Source organism: Anguilla rostrata, chromosome 10, assembly GCF_018555375.3.
Source record: "Anguilla rostrata isolate EN2019 chromosome 10, ASM1855537v3, whole genome shotgun sequence".
NCBI lineage: Eukaryota > Metazoa > Chordata > Actinopteri > Anguilliformes > Anguillidae > Anguilla > Anguilla rostrata.
The window spans coordinates 32,489,996-32,504,639 of NC_057942.1; the positions used below are offsets into that span (position 1 = coordinate 32,489,996).

Here is a 14,644-nt window from a genome sequence, read left to right on the forward strand (position 1 = left end):
TTTTTAGTTATAGGCTAATTCATGTTGCAGGATCAGGGCTGAGAGGCATTGTGGGATTGATTCTGTGAGAGCCCTACCTGGTGTATTATCAGCGCTCAAATCTCTGAAACTAGGCCTGTGGTTTTTTTCGCTAGATAAACCTTGTATAAAGTATGGCAGTGAGTGAAAATAGAAGCGGGTTTCATTGCTGAAAGCGAGTTTTAACAAGTCGAGTAGTAAGGAAGGGAAGCTTGTGTTCTGGCACCACTGAACTCAATAGCAACACTACTGAATCTTTTCCAGAGCAGATTTATCTTCTCGTGATATCTGTGTGAAGTCTCAGAGCAGCCGTTCGTTTCTCAGTAATCCAGTATGCCTCCCTCTCCCTCACTCTTGTCTATTTAATAGCTCTGTCTATCTGTCGATTTATTTATCTGTCTGTCTGCTTGTCTTTGTCTTCTCCTCTGTAGCCGCGACTCTGTGACACACGCCGAGCTGTGTGCTTTTTCCCCCCTCCCCCTCCCGGTTGTTTTAGATGTGGTGTTCCGATTGGACGACGGCTACCTCCCCGCCCACAAGCCCCTGCTGATCTCCAGCTGCGATTGGATGGCCGCCATGTTCCGCGGGTCCTTCATGGAGAGCTACGTCGAGGAGGTAAGGGGCAAGCCGCCCTCCCAGGACCCAGGTCCTCCTCTCCCCCAACTGACCGATGCACATGATGTACTTTACTTGCATTCAGCATGGATCATTATTTCTCCCGGGATGTAATATCAGAATCTCTAAAATACACATTCAGTGCCGTGCCTTTACTGCCACTTTCAAGGTGGACCACTCTTGGGGCTTTGCTTTGTCACGGCACTTCTTACAGCCTTCTTACAGTAAAGTAAATACCTTGGTTAGCCTGCCGTGCGGCTCGTTAGCGCGCTACGCAAACGCGCGGTAGCAGAGAAACAGCTGCGGGTGGGACACGGGGCCTCCGCCCTTGCCGTCTTCACGGGGACAGGAAGTGGGCTTCCGCCCCGCGCCACGGCCGAACGACCTCGCGCCTCGTCCGCCACGCCGTCGCCTCGCCGTGTGCTGCTTCCGCGAAGGCTCCGCCCCTTTGACCCGAAGCCATCGCTCCGTGACTTTGTTTAAACGCCCGACGTTGTCAATTAAACAAGCAGCACGCGTGAGAGATGATGTTTACTCTGCCGGGGGGGTGTTTATTAGAGAACCCGACGGTGCGGTCGTGCAGCCATATGAGGGCTTTTGGGGGAGAGGGGGGGAAGCGGAGGCATTGTTACGGGCGGGGCGCTGGAACGGGGCTGCTCAGATTATACAGGGCACCCGACACCTTGGGCTGCGGACAGGGGGCCTAACCTCTCCAGATTCATGCCAGCATTCCCTCACACGCTGACTGTGCTTGGAGAGGGCTGTCGCCTCGCCTTCCGAATTCCAGATGGATTAAGTTGAAGAGGGGGGTAGACATACCACACACCCGTCCCCCCTGCCCCCCCTGAGGGTCCCTCTGTGGATGAGAGGAAGCAGGCTGTGAGAGAGAAGCAGAACTGTGAGTGTTGGGTCACAGGCCCAAGCAGCCGCAGGTTCCATGTTAGCGAGGGCAGGGGTTGAGAAACAGGCGGGACGGCGGCGCACGCTAACCGCGCCGGTGACGCTTCCGCTCACGGTCACTGTTACGACGCCCAGCCTTCCGTTGCCGGACCGGGCGACGGTCGTCAAGGTGACCGTCGGCTTCGACGAGCCCGGGCGGCGCGGGGCCGTCACTCAGCGGCTTTCGCGGGTGTCCGCCAGACGACCCGTTAGCGCCCGCCGAGTTCGTCACGGCGATGTGAAATCCAAACGGAGGCTGCTGGCCGTCCGCCACCACGTCTGGCAAACATTCGCGGCTCAGAAGACTTTTTACGTCACCCTGTCTCAACGTTCCAGTTTATTAAAGAAAATCTGCCCGGGCCCTGTTTATGTCCTGGTGGGTGTTCAGTGGTTAGGAGTGTTTGCATTTTAAATGGGACCAGAAGTAAACAAATACAGTAATGAAAAAAGACATTACGTACATATTAGAGAGACAACAGTCTACTGTATATGTACAAAAAACAGAGCTAGGTTAAATAAAAGTAGTCTGTATTAGATATTAGTAAGAGGCTCAGTTTATATAATTTGATATATCAGCCAATCAAAACCCTGTATTATAATTTTCTATTGTAACAAGAAACTGATGAACTCTGTTCTCTGAATTTGTTAAGGATAATGTGTCTGCATAGTACTGACAGCCATGTTAGTCTCGATGGTGTTCAGTGTCATTAAAGCTTTCATAACCTTGTTCTCAACTGCTGTGTTGAGTTGTTCTCTTTTTTCACTTGCGTTTCTGTTTTTCTCGTGACGCTTTCACTTTCCGCTCCGCTAATAGAAAACAGGAAGTCAGCGTATATTTTTCACGTTCTCATTTGCATTCCGAGCGCTCCTTTTTAAATGTCGTTACCCTCGCCGCCACCAGAGGGACCTCCCGCGTCCTTGTTTGCTTAGCTTGCCTGTGAACAGGACGAATGCGCTGTTTGTGTTTGAAAGTGTACGGGTGGATTTGGGTGTCAAACCCTGTCTGCAGGACAAAGAGGAAGGGATGAAAGTTGTTTGCCAGTGGAGGAGTTAATTTCACTAAGTGCCAGTGTAGTGCTTGATACGTTATGGTGTTTACTATGGACACCCATCCCTCATTTGCTGGGCTTGGTTTAGTCAGCTGATAGAAAACCAAAGAGAAGCTCCTTTCTTCCGAAGTCACCGATGGACTCTCCTCCCAGTGCGCAGAGTACACACGGAGCCTTCCGGAAAGAACCAGAAGCCGTTCTTTCATTCTGACTGGGTAGACTGCCGGGGTATGAACCAGAAGCCGGAAAGAAAACTGTGACCTCAGAAACCTTTATTCAGTCTGAGGAAGTCGAGAGCCTCATCTGGCAGTACCCTTTTCTTTGCGGCCTGTAGTTCACATCCCACGCGCTCTATTAGAGCCTGTATACTCTAACCGTGTGCAGTTTTCTAAACATACAAGGTCTGAACGCTGCACCCGACCAACCGGCAGACGTCCGTCAAAACTGGGTCGAAGGTGAAGCGTCGAACGAGAGCCCCCCCCCCCCCCCCGAAACGAGGTGCGGCGGTTCAGGTTACGCGGTTCCGGGAGCTGTGGAAGTGTTGGGTCGGCGGCGGCGTGTCACGTGACCCGGGCCCCGTCCCACCGCGGCCGGATCAGGCACGAGAGGGACCGGCGTGCGAAAGCCAGAGAGGAAACAGAGACGCGCGAGACGGCCAAAAATAGACCCGGCCCGGCGAGAGAGAGAGAGAGAGCGAGTGCGAAAGAGAAGAGAAGAGAGCGCTGGGTGAGAAGCAGAGAGAGGGTGGGGGGAGGTGAGAGCCAGAGGAAGGCGAGATGGTGAATAGAAGAATAGAGAGCGCTTGTGACACAGGTAACCGGTCGCCCTCTCTGCGAGGGAACAGGGGGATTGTGGGATGTGTTGAACTGCGTGTCTCCCCACACTGTTCGCTCGTTGACTTTGTTTGGGTTTCGATTATTTTTTCTTTACGACATAAAACATAAAAATGAGTCTTTGGTGCTTTTATTTGCCTTTCTTTCAATATGCTGACTTGTTAGAGCATTTAAATTCATTTAGTTCAGGACATGAATCAGACTGAAATTAGTTCATTGAAAAATGCTTTGATCATTATGGGGGGATTTCACTTTGTGAATTGAATTGGAACTGACCCCCTCCACCCACCTGTGCCTTTTGTATTGAGCGTTTGCTGGTTGTAGTGCGATTGATACAGACGGGTGTGCAGTAAGTGTGTTCAGTTCATAGGGAGGGGAGGGGAGGGGGGGTGGGGATAGTGTGCCATGAGGAGTGTGATCCTGTTCTCGGTGATCGATTCATCTCCCCTTTACGGCAGTGCTGGTGCACCCAGTTTTGCCAAGATGATTAAATTCTACATTAACTAATCCAATTGTAATTCATGTTCATGAAACGGAGTAAGATGCACGTCAAATTACCCTGGTTTGTTTAAGCAACGTACGTAAAACAAGGCCCTGGTCTCTGTCCACTGATGCCCCCCAAACCCCCCCCCCCACCCCACCCCTGTCCCGTCACACTCTGTGACAACACTCAAGCTCCTGTTGCATCATTTAGAAGCCTCTCTCTCTCTCTCCCTCTCCCCCTCTCTCTCTACCTCTCTGTGTTTTAAGTGCTGATGGCAGTCTGACTCACACTATGACTGGTTGTATTTGGATGGTGACAGGTTGAAATAACATTTAAATATTAAACACATGGTGCAGAAGCGTGCAGTTTAGAAATAATTTTCGAGTTGGTCGTTCCCTTAAAGTCTTGAATATGACAAACAACAGTCTCCCCAACACCTGCAAAAACAACTGGAGTTTATCTCATACACCATAGGATAACATCATGTTTATTACGCTTCATAGATAGTAACAGCATAAAGATGTTCATATCAGTTAGCCCTGTGCCCTCCATCACTATCTTTGGCTCTCTCTTCCTGTCTGTCTCACACTGGTTTATGAGCTGTAATGTTGCTGGGTGGTGTATTTTTTGCATTCGCCTTCTCTCCATCCTTCTCTCCCTGTCTTCTCCCACATCAAATTCACTCTCCTTTGCTTCTTCCTCTCACCCTTCTCCCTGTCTCCTTTTCTCTCTCTCTCCCTCCTCATCTCTCCCTCCCTCTCTCTCCCCTTCTCCTCTCTCTGAGTCTATCTCTCTCTCTCAAATTCTAATTTATATGCGATTTATTTTCATGACAAGTAAACTTGTGTTGTCAATGCAATGAGATACGTAAATGACAAACAAACCAAGAAAAAAGTGGAATAAGAAAAACGTAACAACCCCCCCCCCATACACATATGCGTGCACGCACACACACAGGTCAAAATACATTTTGTTCATAATGTATCAATTTAAGAAACATGTCAGTATTAACAATCAACACAGATGATATCATGTACCAGTATTTAGTCCACACCCTCTCTTAATTTGTGGCAGGCAGAGACGTACTGAGCCGCCACCTCTATTGTGATATCCTCTTCCCCAGAAGAATTTTTTATTTATTTGGTTCCCATAGGTATAGGAATTCATTAATCTGTGCGGTGAATTTGGGAAAATACTGGTTTCTGATTTAGACTTATTTGGGGTGACCGCAGAACCAGGTCTTCCACGCGGAGTAAGTGGCACACCTTCTCTCTTAGTATCTTTGCTGTCATTTCAACTGTCGCTTTGCGGTCCCCCTTCATGCCTTTTTAAAGGGTTCCCCTTGAGTCTGGTTCCTTCCAAGGTTTATTCCTATCTGTTACCAGGGAGTTTTTCCTTGCCACTGTTGACTTGGGCTTGCTCCTGTGGGGGTTTAGGCCAGGGTTGTGTGTGAAGCGTGTTGTGACAATTGTTTGTGAAATAAGCTATATCAATACATGTTGATTTTATTTTATTCTGAAATAAACTCAATAATCATTTATGTCCATGCTTTCTTTTACCCTCTCCTCTATCTCTGTACCCTCTTACTCTCTCTGTCTCTCTGTACCCTTCTTTCTTCCTCCCCCTCTTTCTCTTTCTCTCCCTCTCTCCACCCTCTCTCTTCTCATTCTCTCTCCCTCTCCCTCCCTTTCTCTCTCGCCCTCCCTCTCCCTCTCTCTGCAGGTGTCCATCCCCAGCACCAGTAGTGCTTGTATGCGAGCGGTGTTGGAGTACCTGTACTGCGGCCTGCTCACCCCCAGCCCTGACCTGCAGCCCATGGAGCTCATCATCCTGGCCAATCGGCTCTGCCTGCCCCGTCTCGTCGCCCTCACAGGTGAGCGCAGGGGTGGCACCCACCTCCAGGGGGCAGCGATGAGCAGAGAGGTTCACACTGCCCGCATGCGAAGACTTAATGATGAATCATTTGTTTAAATATAATGGGAACGTTTAAACATAATCCACTAATAAAGTGCTACAGTTTGTAGTGCTAAAACCCAGAAGTGAGTTAGCATTTTTGAGCCACGAGTTCCCTCTGCAAATTTCTAATGCTCTTTTCCGTAGGGATTTTGATTTCTGCAGAAAATAAGATCTGTGGCTAACATATGCTTACCAGAGTATCACGTTTTGTTCTGTGACATAAATCACACTCTTTAATATCCCAACCGTGAATTTTTCAAAGCTGTTTCCTGCTTTAGAAATGTTGCTAAAGTTGCTATATTGAAACTACAGCAGCTGTCTCATTTTGCCAGCCGCCATTCAAGTTTCGTACTAGCCCACCTGCAGGCGACAACCATTGTTTCAATATTGCAAAACCACATAACAGCTTTGAAATTCATGGTTGAGATATCGAAGGGTGTAATTTGTCGTAGCACAATGTGTGAAGCTCCCTCGAGCTTATGTTAACCGCAGACCTTCTTTTCTGAAAATCTAATCCTTGGGAAAAATCATTTTTTTAACTGCGGTGACTTCGATGCGATCTTTAGGGCGAACGGGTGGGGGTGGGTGGGGGACACGCGGACTGGAACAGACACGACGGAGGGAATAGCACTGTGGAGGAACCCATGGTGGAAGAAACTTCCGGATTGGCCTATAAAAATATCACTCTAACACTGTTACCACACGTGGGACAAACTGCTTAGGTTCTTGAGTAAATCAGTGTTTGGCCACACATGGATTGTTTTTTGGGAAGGTTGATGCTTGCTCATGTGCATAGCTGGTAAATCAGAGTTGAGCCACACCTGGGTTGATTTTGCTAAGGCTGATGCTTGCTTATGAGCACAGCTGATAAATCAGTCATTGGCCACACACGGATTGTTTTACGGGAAGACTCACACTTGTTCACGCGCATAGCTGGTAAATCAGAGTTTGACCGCACATGGATTGTTTTTTGGTTCAGACTGATGCTTGTTCACGTGCACAGCTGATAAATCCATTTTGGGCTCTCCTGGGTTGAGTTTGTTAAGATGAATGCTTGCTCATGTGCCCAGTGAAGGTTTGACCGCTGGTGACCGCTGTCCGTCTGTCTGTCTGTCCGTGGTTCTGTCCCTCACAGAGCAGCACGCCGTGGACGAGCTGCTCCAGTCCGCCGTCAAGGGCGGCGACGTCGACGGGCAGGTGCTGGCGTACCTCGAGCTGGCGCAGGTGAGACCGCGGATAGACATTCGGCCGCAGCCCGCTCAGAATGAGCTACGCGCGCGGGACACAGGCCGAGCCCCTCTTGACGTTAGGGGGCGTTTCTGGCGGCGTGGCCTGCGCGCGGCGTTTCTGCGTGAATTACTGAAACGAGCCCCTCGTTCCGTTCCGTCCCTCCGCAGTTCCACAACGCCCGGCAGCTCTCCGCCTGGTGCCTGCACCACATCTGCACCAACTACAACAGCGTGTGCCGCAAGTTCCCCAAAGACATGAAGGCCATGTCCCCAGGTAACCCCTCCTCCCCGCCCCGCTCCGCTCAGCTCCACCCACTTCTCTGGCTCCGCCCACTGTCCCCTGACCCACTTTCCCCTTGTTTTGGCCTAGATTTGCCTATATTTCCTCTTCTCTCTGCGTTTCATGATGCGTACGATTCATTTCAATGTTATGAAGACCAAATCGTTTTAAATCTTGTTGATGGTTTTGTTTGTATTTCTTCACGTACCTTCAACACTGCTCTACTCTTTTCCTCTTTCACCTTCGCAGCTCTTCTCTCCTGCTCTTCCTTCCCCATGCACGACCTTCAATCTTCTTCCTCGCCACTTCTCTCTCTGTATAAATATCTCCCTTCCCTGACCTATGACCTGTATTCCATCCACATTCATCCTTAAATTTAACTGACAAGTGAAAGCTTTGCACTTGTCCTTCACAAACTCTGTTTGCGGTGTTTGTTTTGGTGACCGCTGATCCCATGAAACTGTGCTTGTGAAGAAAAATTATCAGTCAAAAAATTAACCATGTCTTTCCATGCTTTTGTTTAGTTACCATATCGATTTAATCAGGTTAGCAGTAAATTACGTACCTGACACTGTAGTATAAAAATAAGAGTAACATTTAAGGAAAAAGTGAAGACTCAGTTTTGGCTCTCCCCTGCTTGTGTGCCCCCCCCTCACAGAGAACCAGAAGCACTTTGAGAAGCAGCGCTGGCCGCCGGTCTGGTTCCTGAAGGAGGAGGACCGCTACCTGCGCTCGCGGAAGGAGCGCGAGCGGGAGGAGGAGATCCTGCGCAAGCAGAACACCAAGAGGGGCTGGTGCTTCTGGAGACACACCTCCTCCACCGCCCCCCACATCTCCTGAGGCTCCGCCCCCGCCCCCTCCCAGCCCCCAGCCCTCCAACAAGCCCCGCCCCCGCCCCGCCGTGAGCCGTCTCCTCACCTGACCTCAGTGCTGGCAGCAAGGCGTGATGCGTCTGGCCCCACCCCCCCATGACCTCTGACCTCTGATTCCCCACAGTCACAGTCTGATTCCCCATGATGAGTCACCACCCGCGTCCGGATGGCAGCAGCCGTCCGTTTGAGCTTGCTTCTGCTCACCAGCGGGGGGCGCTGCACGATCACGTTAATGCGGGGCGGAGTTAAGGAGGAGGGAAGATTCCACCGCTCCCCAGCTGGCTGCACACCGTAGGACTGGACCGCTTCTCCTCTCGTTATTGAGGGACTGTTTGGCCAAGCTGGCGGCCGAAATCGGGGCTAACGATGCCGTCGTGCTTTTATTTTTGCCGCGAGCTCTTAACCGGTAAGGACGACTAATTAAGCAAATGACCTTAAATTTTTTTTTAAAAGAATAACAATAATATGAATACATGGTGTCAGGGATTTAAAAAAAAAAACAAAAAAAGAAAAAAACAGAGACGAGATTTTGGTGTCTCTGTCTCCAATCCACCCTCCCCTCCCCTCCTCTCCCCACCGCTGGTAACGACCTTTTTCCGTTCTCCTCCTGCCTTTTATGAAGTCATTTATTATGTTTGTTTTGGCAGTGAGTCCTTCGCCCCCCCTTCGCCCCCCCGCCCTTCCCATGTGAGGCCTTGTTGGGGTCCCGACTGTGGACTGAAGTTCCTACGGTTAAGACTGTTAAAATAAAGGGGTGGTGGTCGCTGCCAGCACAAGGGGCGTGGCCAGTGGACTGGGGGAGGGGTTCCATAACTGGGCTGTACGTAGGAGACCACACAGCGATACCAGCGAAGAGGCTAAATCGGCTTAGCAGCACAGCTCGCTAGCTCAAACTGCCTGAGCAAACAGGCCTCGTTGAGCTGGTGTGAGAGCTTTGAGTGTCCCCCACGCTCGGGGTTCTGTAGAGTGGAGCTGTGGGTGGAGGACGGTGGGGTGGGAGCGGGGTTATAGTGTTGGAGGTGTAGCTTCTCCGCCTCTGTTCTCTCTGTCTCTGGTTTTCTCCTCTTGCGAACCCTTCCCTCTCAGCCTGCCTGCCTTTACACCCCCAATCCACAAGAGGGCAGCACCACATCCTGTATTACCACACCCACTCATTAAAAAATTATATATATTTATACTGCCTCTGGGAGGTGCAAAAAATACCATCCAGGAACTGTTCAGCTTTTCTGTCTTTCACTTTTTTAAAAGCTTTTGTACTCTTCTTCATTTCCTCTTGTTTTTTTTAATTGTTTAGCCCCAGAGTTTCTGTCATTCCTGATACTTGTCTTTTTTGAGCTCCCAATACCAAAACAAAACTGTGAAGTGTCTCTAGCTAAGCACAATGTGAATCCACGTCCCGCTCCCCTCCCCTCTTACAGAACAGAGGGAGCGAGGGAAAGGGTGTTTGGGCGAGACCGGAGGGAGAGAGAGAGGGTGAGGTGGGACGGCCGTCCGGCCCAGCGCTGCGAGATCTCGCCCTCGCTCCCTCTGTCTGTGACTAAAGGTGCTCAGGATTTCTTTTGTAAAATTCCAGTTCTAAAGGCACAGCGGCTTTCGCGTGAATGAGCGGGGTCCTGACACACAGCGTGTCTGCGTCCCTTCCCGTCGTGTTCTGTTCCAGACCCGCGTGCGTCCCCACCCCACACCCCCCCCCCCCCCGTCCGCCCCTGAAACGCCATCGAAGGTCACCCCCGCGAGCTACCAAAAAACAAACAAAAAAACAGCAATGTAATTTCTACCAAATGTGTCTGGGTGGAAAGCGCTCTTGTGGGATTGCCTTGTTAATCATAGGCAATCACAGCAAAGGCGAAAGGTGGACTTCGGCGAAACTGTCGTGGCTGTTTGATTGGGGAACGTAGACCCTTGTTGCTACTGATTATGATTGTCATTCTGTTCCACGGCGTTGTCATTCGTTGTGCTGAATTTAGAAGAGAGAGGTGAATTTTTTTTTTTCTTTGTGTAATATTGAGTTACACGTGGATCCAAAGGCAGTATTAGACCAAGTGAATTTAAAAAAAGAACGGATCTCTGCACTTCTAGATGTTGGAAACATATAGCCTTGACATGTAAGGATTCAGTATTCAATCCTCTGGCGAGAATTCGTCTTTTCAAAGACCGAAATCATTGCCGTCTATATGTGCACACAGACACGCAGATGCGTATGGGCAAACGCTTGTATTCAGGATGCTACATCAGCGGAGGTGGGAATTTCTAGGGCTGACGAAGCGACATTAAAATCAGTATTTTCCTTCGGTGTCTTTCGCTGTTCTCACGGGGTCCGGGTCTTTACCGGAACATTAGATTTAAAAAATGGAGACATTGTTGGGGTGCACGTGTTTATGGCACCTTTTCCATTCCTGTCTGGCGGATTCCTCCCCTCCGGCTCCCGCCAGGCGCCCGAGAGGGAGACAGGGGAGGCGCGCGGTGCGCTCCTTTCTTTCCGCTGCTCCTCTCAAACGGAGGAGCGTTAGCGTGCTGGCGGCGTGCTCGGGCGACGGAAAGAGTCTGTAATGGGATCCCGGTGGGGCCCTCCAGGTGGTGTGCGTGTGAAGCCGTGTGGAGCTGCGTGTGGAGCAGTGTGAGGTGCGTGTGGAGCAGTGTGAGGTGCCTGTAGTCATGTGAGCTCCAGACAGGTGCGGTAGGGACTGTTAAAGCACATCGTACCCCACTTCCGCTGTAGTGCAGTGTACTGCTCTTTTTTAGGGTCGTGTGCGTGTGTGTGTTTGAAAGAGATAGTATGAGTGTGTGAGTGAGCATGTTATAGGGATGTTTGTGTGGATGTGTGGATTGTTGGATGTACGTGCGTGTTTGTGTGTGTGCGTGTGTGTGTGTGTGTGTGTATGTGTGTGCTCTTGCCATTTGTGCATGTTTGTGTATTACTGCACTTGTATCTCTCAGCTTGGTTGCCCTGGTGCTGCTGAAGTCTCACACTTGGCTGGCGATGTCGTTCACATCTGACTGCACGGAAAATGCTGCTCATTTGCATTTCTCACCTCACGGTCTACTGAACGAGCTTATTAACAGAACACAGAACTCAGTCACGCCACTCGTAATTATACTTTTTCCATTTTAAGCGACAAAGTATTAAAAATAGCCTTTGTGTAGCTGTTTTTCCGCACTTTCTCGGGCACAGTTTGCTTGCGTGGACGTGTTAGCGTGCTTGCGTTACATTTTGGATCTTGCGTAAATGGGCGTGTGAATAACTGGTAGATAGGGGAAGTGTTTGATGTGTGCAGCATTACAACGGTCACTTTAGTGGTAATGGTGGTGGAGGAAGGGTAGCAGTTGCAGGGTTGGAACTGTAATGCGTACCTTTGTGGCACTGCTTCCACTTCAAAGTGTGTGTGTGTGTGTGTGTGTGTGTGTGCATGCATGCGTGTGTGTGCGCACACGCGTGTGTGTGTCTGCGTGTGAGGTGTGTATGTGCGTGCATGCGTGTGTGTGTGTGTGAGAGAGAGTAGGGGAGAGGTCCCACCGCCCTGTTTACTCTGATTGACAGTATTTCTGTCCCTCTGCTCTTTTCTCTCTATCCCTCCTTCTTTTGCTCTTTTTCCTCAGTCTTCCTGGGATCAGGCCCCAAACCCTTTTTGTCGACCTCCTGGTGATCTGAGAAGCACTTTAGTAAAGCCTGTATTTTTAAATTATTCTTTTTTCTTTATTTTGCTAAATATAAAAAAGATGATGGACAGATTGAGTGTGCCGTACAAACACAGTAAATCATTCGCTGTACTGGGTCCGGATGAAAGCTTTTATGTGAAAGAGGACTTTGTTTGAGAAGGTTCATTGAATGGGATTTCATCTGTGGCATCGTGTGTTGTTGTTTCTTGACCCTGGTGTTACCATGGTTATGGCAGGCTCCGCCTCCTTGTGATGCAAGGCAGGGGAAGAGAGCGCCTCCTGTGGCTTGACTGTGGCGTTTCCTTGTGCCTTCTCGCGTACACTGTTGCCTGTCTCTGTAGCCTCCTGTTGGACTACACAACAACACAACAACCACTATCAGGGTCTGGTGTAGAATAGGGCAGGCCTACAGCTAATACACACACACACACACACACATACACACACACAAACGTAAATGCACACAAGCACTTACAAATAAACAACAGGCTATATGCATATATACACCATGTCACAAGTTGTTCACAAACACATTAAAGCACATGCAAATAAACCTGATCAAACCTACACACACACACATACACACAGCCTGGCAGCTGGCCGTTGTGTAACACACTTGTCTCTTAGTGCCTGTGGACCCAAGTAGAAAAGACTTCTGTCCAGTTTGTATTTAATTGTGTGCTCCTTTGGTGCTACTAAACCCCACCCACCCCCCTTTAGCCCCACCCCCTGATATTTTGCTGTATTGTGGTAACCTCACTTCCTGGTGATGGTGTTGGTTCTGTCCAATCAGAGGTGTTTGTACTGTTCACGCACCCCACCTCTGCCCCCTCCCCTTTTGAATCTACAGTGTTATGACAACTGGGGTGGAAAACAGGACACAGCAAAACATCCACAATAGAGTTCTGTGGGCTCTCTGATTTAAAGGTGTTGTGAAATGTAGGTATTGGTTCTTGGGAAAAGTACACATTCTATTACCAAGATTTGTGTTAACTTTATGTTAGGATTGCGCTTTCAAAAAAAAATTAACCATCTAATCCCCCCCCCAAAAAAATTTCTGTTTTTGTTGGAACATGAAAATGTTTGTGCAAAGAGTATTATTATAACGTGGGTTTTTTTTGTGGTTTTTTTTTTTTTTTTTTAAACCATGGTGTATATTAATGTCATTATGTTTTAACATGAGTGAGCATTGTGGTTTGGGCTGACTGGTGTTAGTAGGGTGACTTGTGAGATTGAAATTTTTTATTATTTTTTTTTCTCTAAAGAAAGTGTTCTCTGTGGCCGGAGTCAATCCTCACCCACTGCCCCTCACAGTGTAAACATGCTGAATGCTCCGCACACTAAAACTGGATAAAAAACCACAGTACTTAACCAGTAGATTATAATACAGAGGAGCTCTGATTGACTGCACGTTCCAGTCTCTATTGCTTGCACTTCTCAGTACTTTCGCCTATGCAGAGTACCTACCTGTACCTATGTCTGTATATATTTATTATTTGTATGATTATTATTATTATTTTATTATAATTTGCTGAGTTTTACTGGCTGCCTGATCGGTTACAAACCACTTAAGCCGGACTCCGTTTCCAAGCATTTGGTCCTAGCGATTGGTTCTCTGAAACTTGAACCAGGCCCAATCGGAACCCGGCATCGATTTCGCCGTTGAAACCAGTGTCGGATGCATTAATGTAACCAGCGTCAGTGACCAGCTCGGAGTGCGAATGGCCTTAACTCTCTCCGTTTTAGCGATTGTTTCCGTTGAGAGGGAAGCGCAGACCGGTGACTCAAAGTGCTTCGTCCGCGCGCGGGAGACCACTGGCTTGAAGCGCCTCAGGACAGTGGGGACCCCCGACCTGCAGAAAAGGGCTTCCTGACTGGCTGAGTTTCTCTCTGCTTCCTTCCGTTCTCTGTGCGTGTCTTTTACACCCCTAAGCACTTTCATTTCCTTTGCTCTCGTTGGTTGTTATGTTTATTTCCTTTGCTCTCATTGGTTGTTGTTTTTATTTCCTTTGCTCTCATTGGTTGTTTGAGATTTCACTTTTTTTTTTTTTTTTTTACCATAACAAGCAGCAGTGTTGGAGTCAGTTCCACTTCAGTTCAGTCAATTTAGGTAATGAACTGGAATTCTATTACTGGAAACCAGTAATGTCCTTGGAGTATTTTTCAGCTCATTAATTGAAATTGAAATTGAACTGACCCCCAACACTGACAAGCAGTTAGCATCTACAAAACTGAAACCGGTCAAAAATAAATAAATAATGCTACTAAGGGCTTTTAAACAAACTAAAAGATAATCAGAATGTTTTTGCTGCTGTTGCAAAAAAACAAAAAACAAACAAAAAAAAACTTTGTAATATTTTTTAACCACTGTGATTTGTATAAAATGGAACAAAAAATGTAGGAAAAAAAAAAACATTTTTGCCATTTCAGTATTTTAATGTTTGACTTGGCTTTTAATAAAACTCTACCTAAGTCTTTAACCTAACTTTGTGTGGTAGTTTTTTTTATTTTTTTAAGTTGGATGTGGTGCCATTCTGGTATAATGAGGCAGTGAACCACACGAGAACAGACGATTGCACCCACCCATGATCTACCTGCATAAATAGCCAACCTGAAAGTGCTACAGATCAGTCATGTGTGTTGTATTTCCACCTGCATAAATTAAGTGATACACAGGACATATCTCTGAAAGGTTGTGCAATGATATATATA

The 14,644-nt window shown here is 48.3% G+C and overlaps 1 protein-coding gene across 3 annotated transcripts in view; it reads left to right on the forward strand.

The window, feature by feature from the left end:
* The window catches only part of LOC135233230 (rho-related BTB domain-containing protein 2-like), a 46,914-nt gene extending 32,497 nt beyond the window's left edge, over nucleotides 1–14,417 (forward strand). For all 3 annotated transcript variants that reach the window (XM_064296558.1, XM_064296559.1, XM_064296557.1), the window contains exons 7-11: nucleotides 515–633; nucleotides 5,661–5,811; nucleotides 7,030–7,118; nucleotides 7,292–7,397; nucleotides 8,062–14,417. In XM_064296558.1, the coding sequence (XP_064152628.1) occupies nucleotides 515–633; nucleotides 5,661–5,811; nucleotides 7,030–7,118; nucleotides 7,292–7,397; nucleotides 8,062–8,243 (647 nt within the window). In that variant the 3' untranslated portion in view covers nucleotides 8,244–14,417. The remainder of the gene's footprint in view (nucleotides 1–514; nucleotides 634–5,660; nucleotides 5,812–7,029; nucleotides 7,119–7,291; nucleotides 7,398–8,061) is intronic.
* Nucleotides 14,418–14,644: the final 227 nt, after the last annotated feature.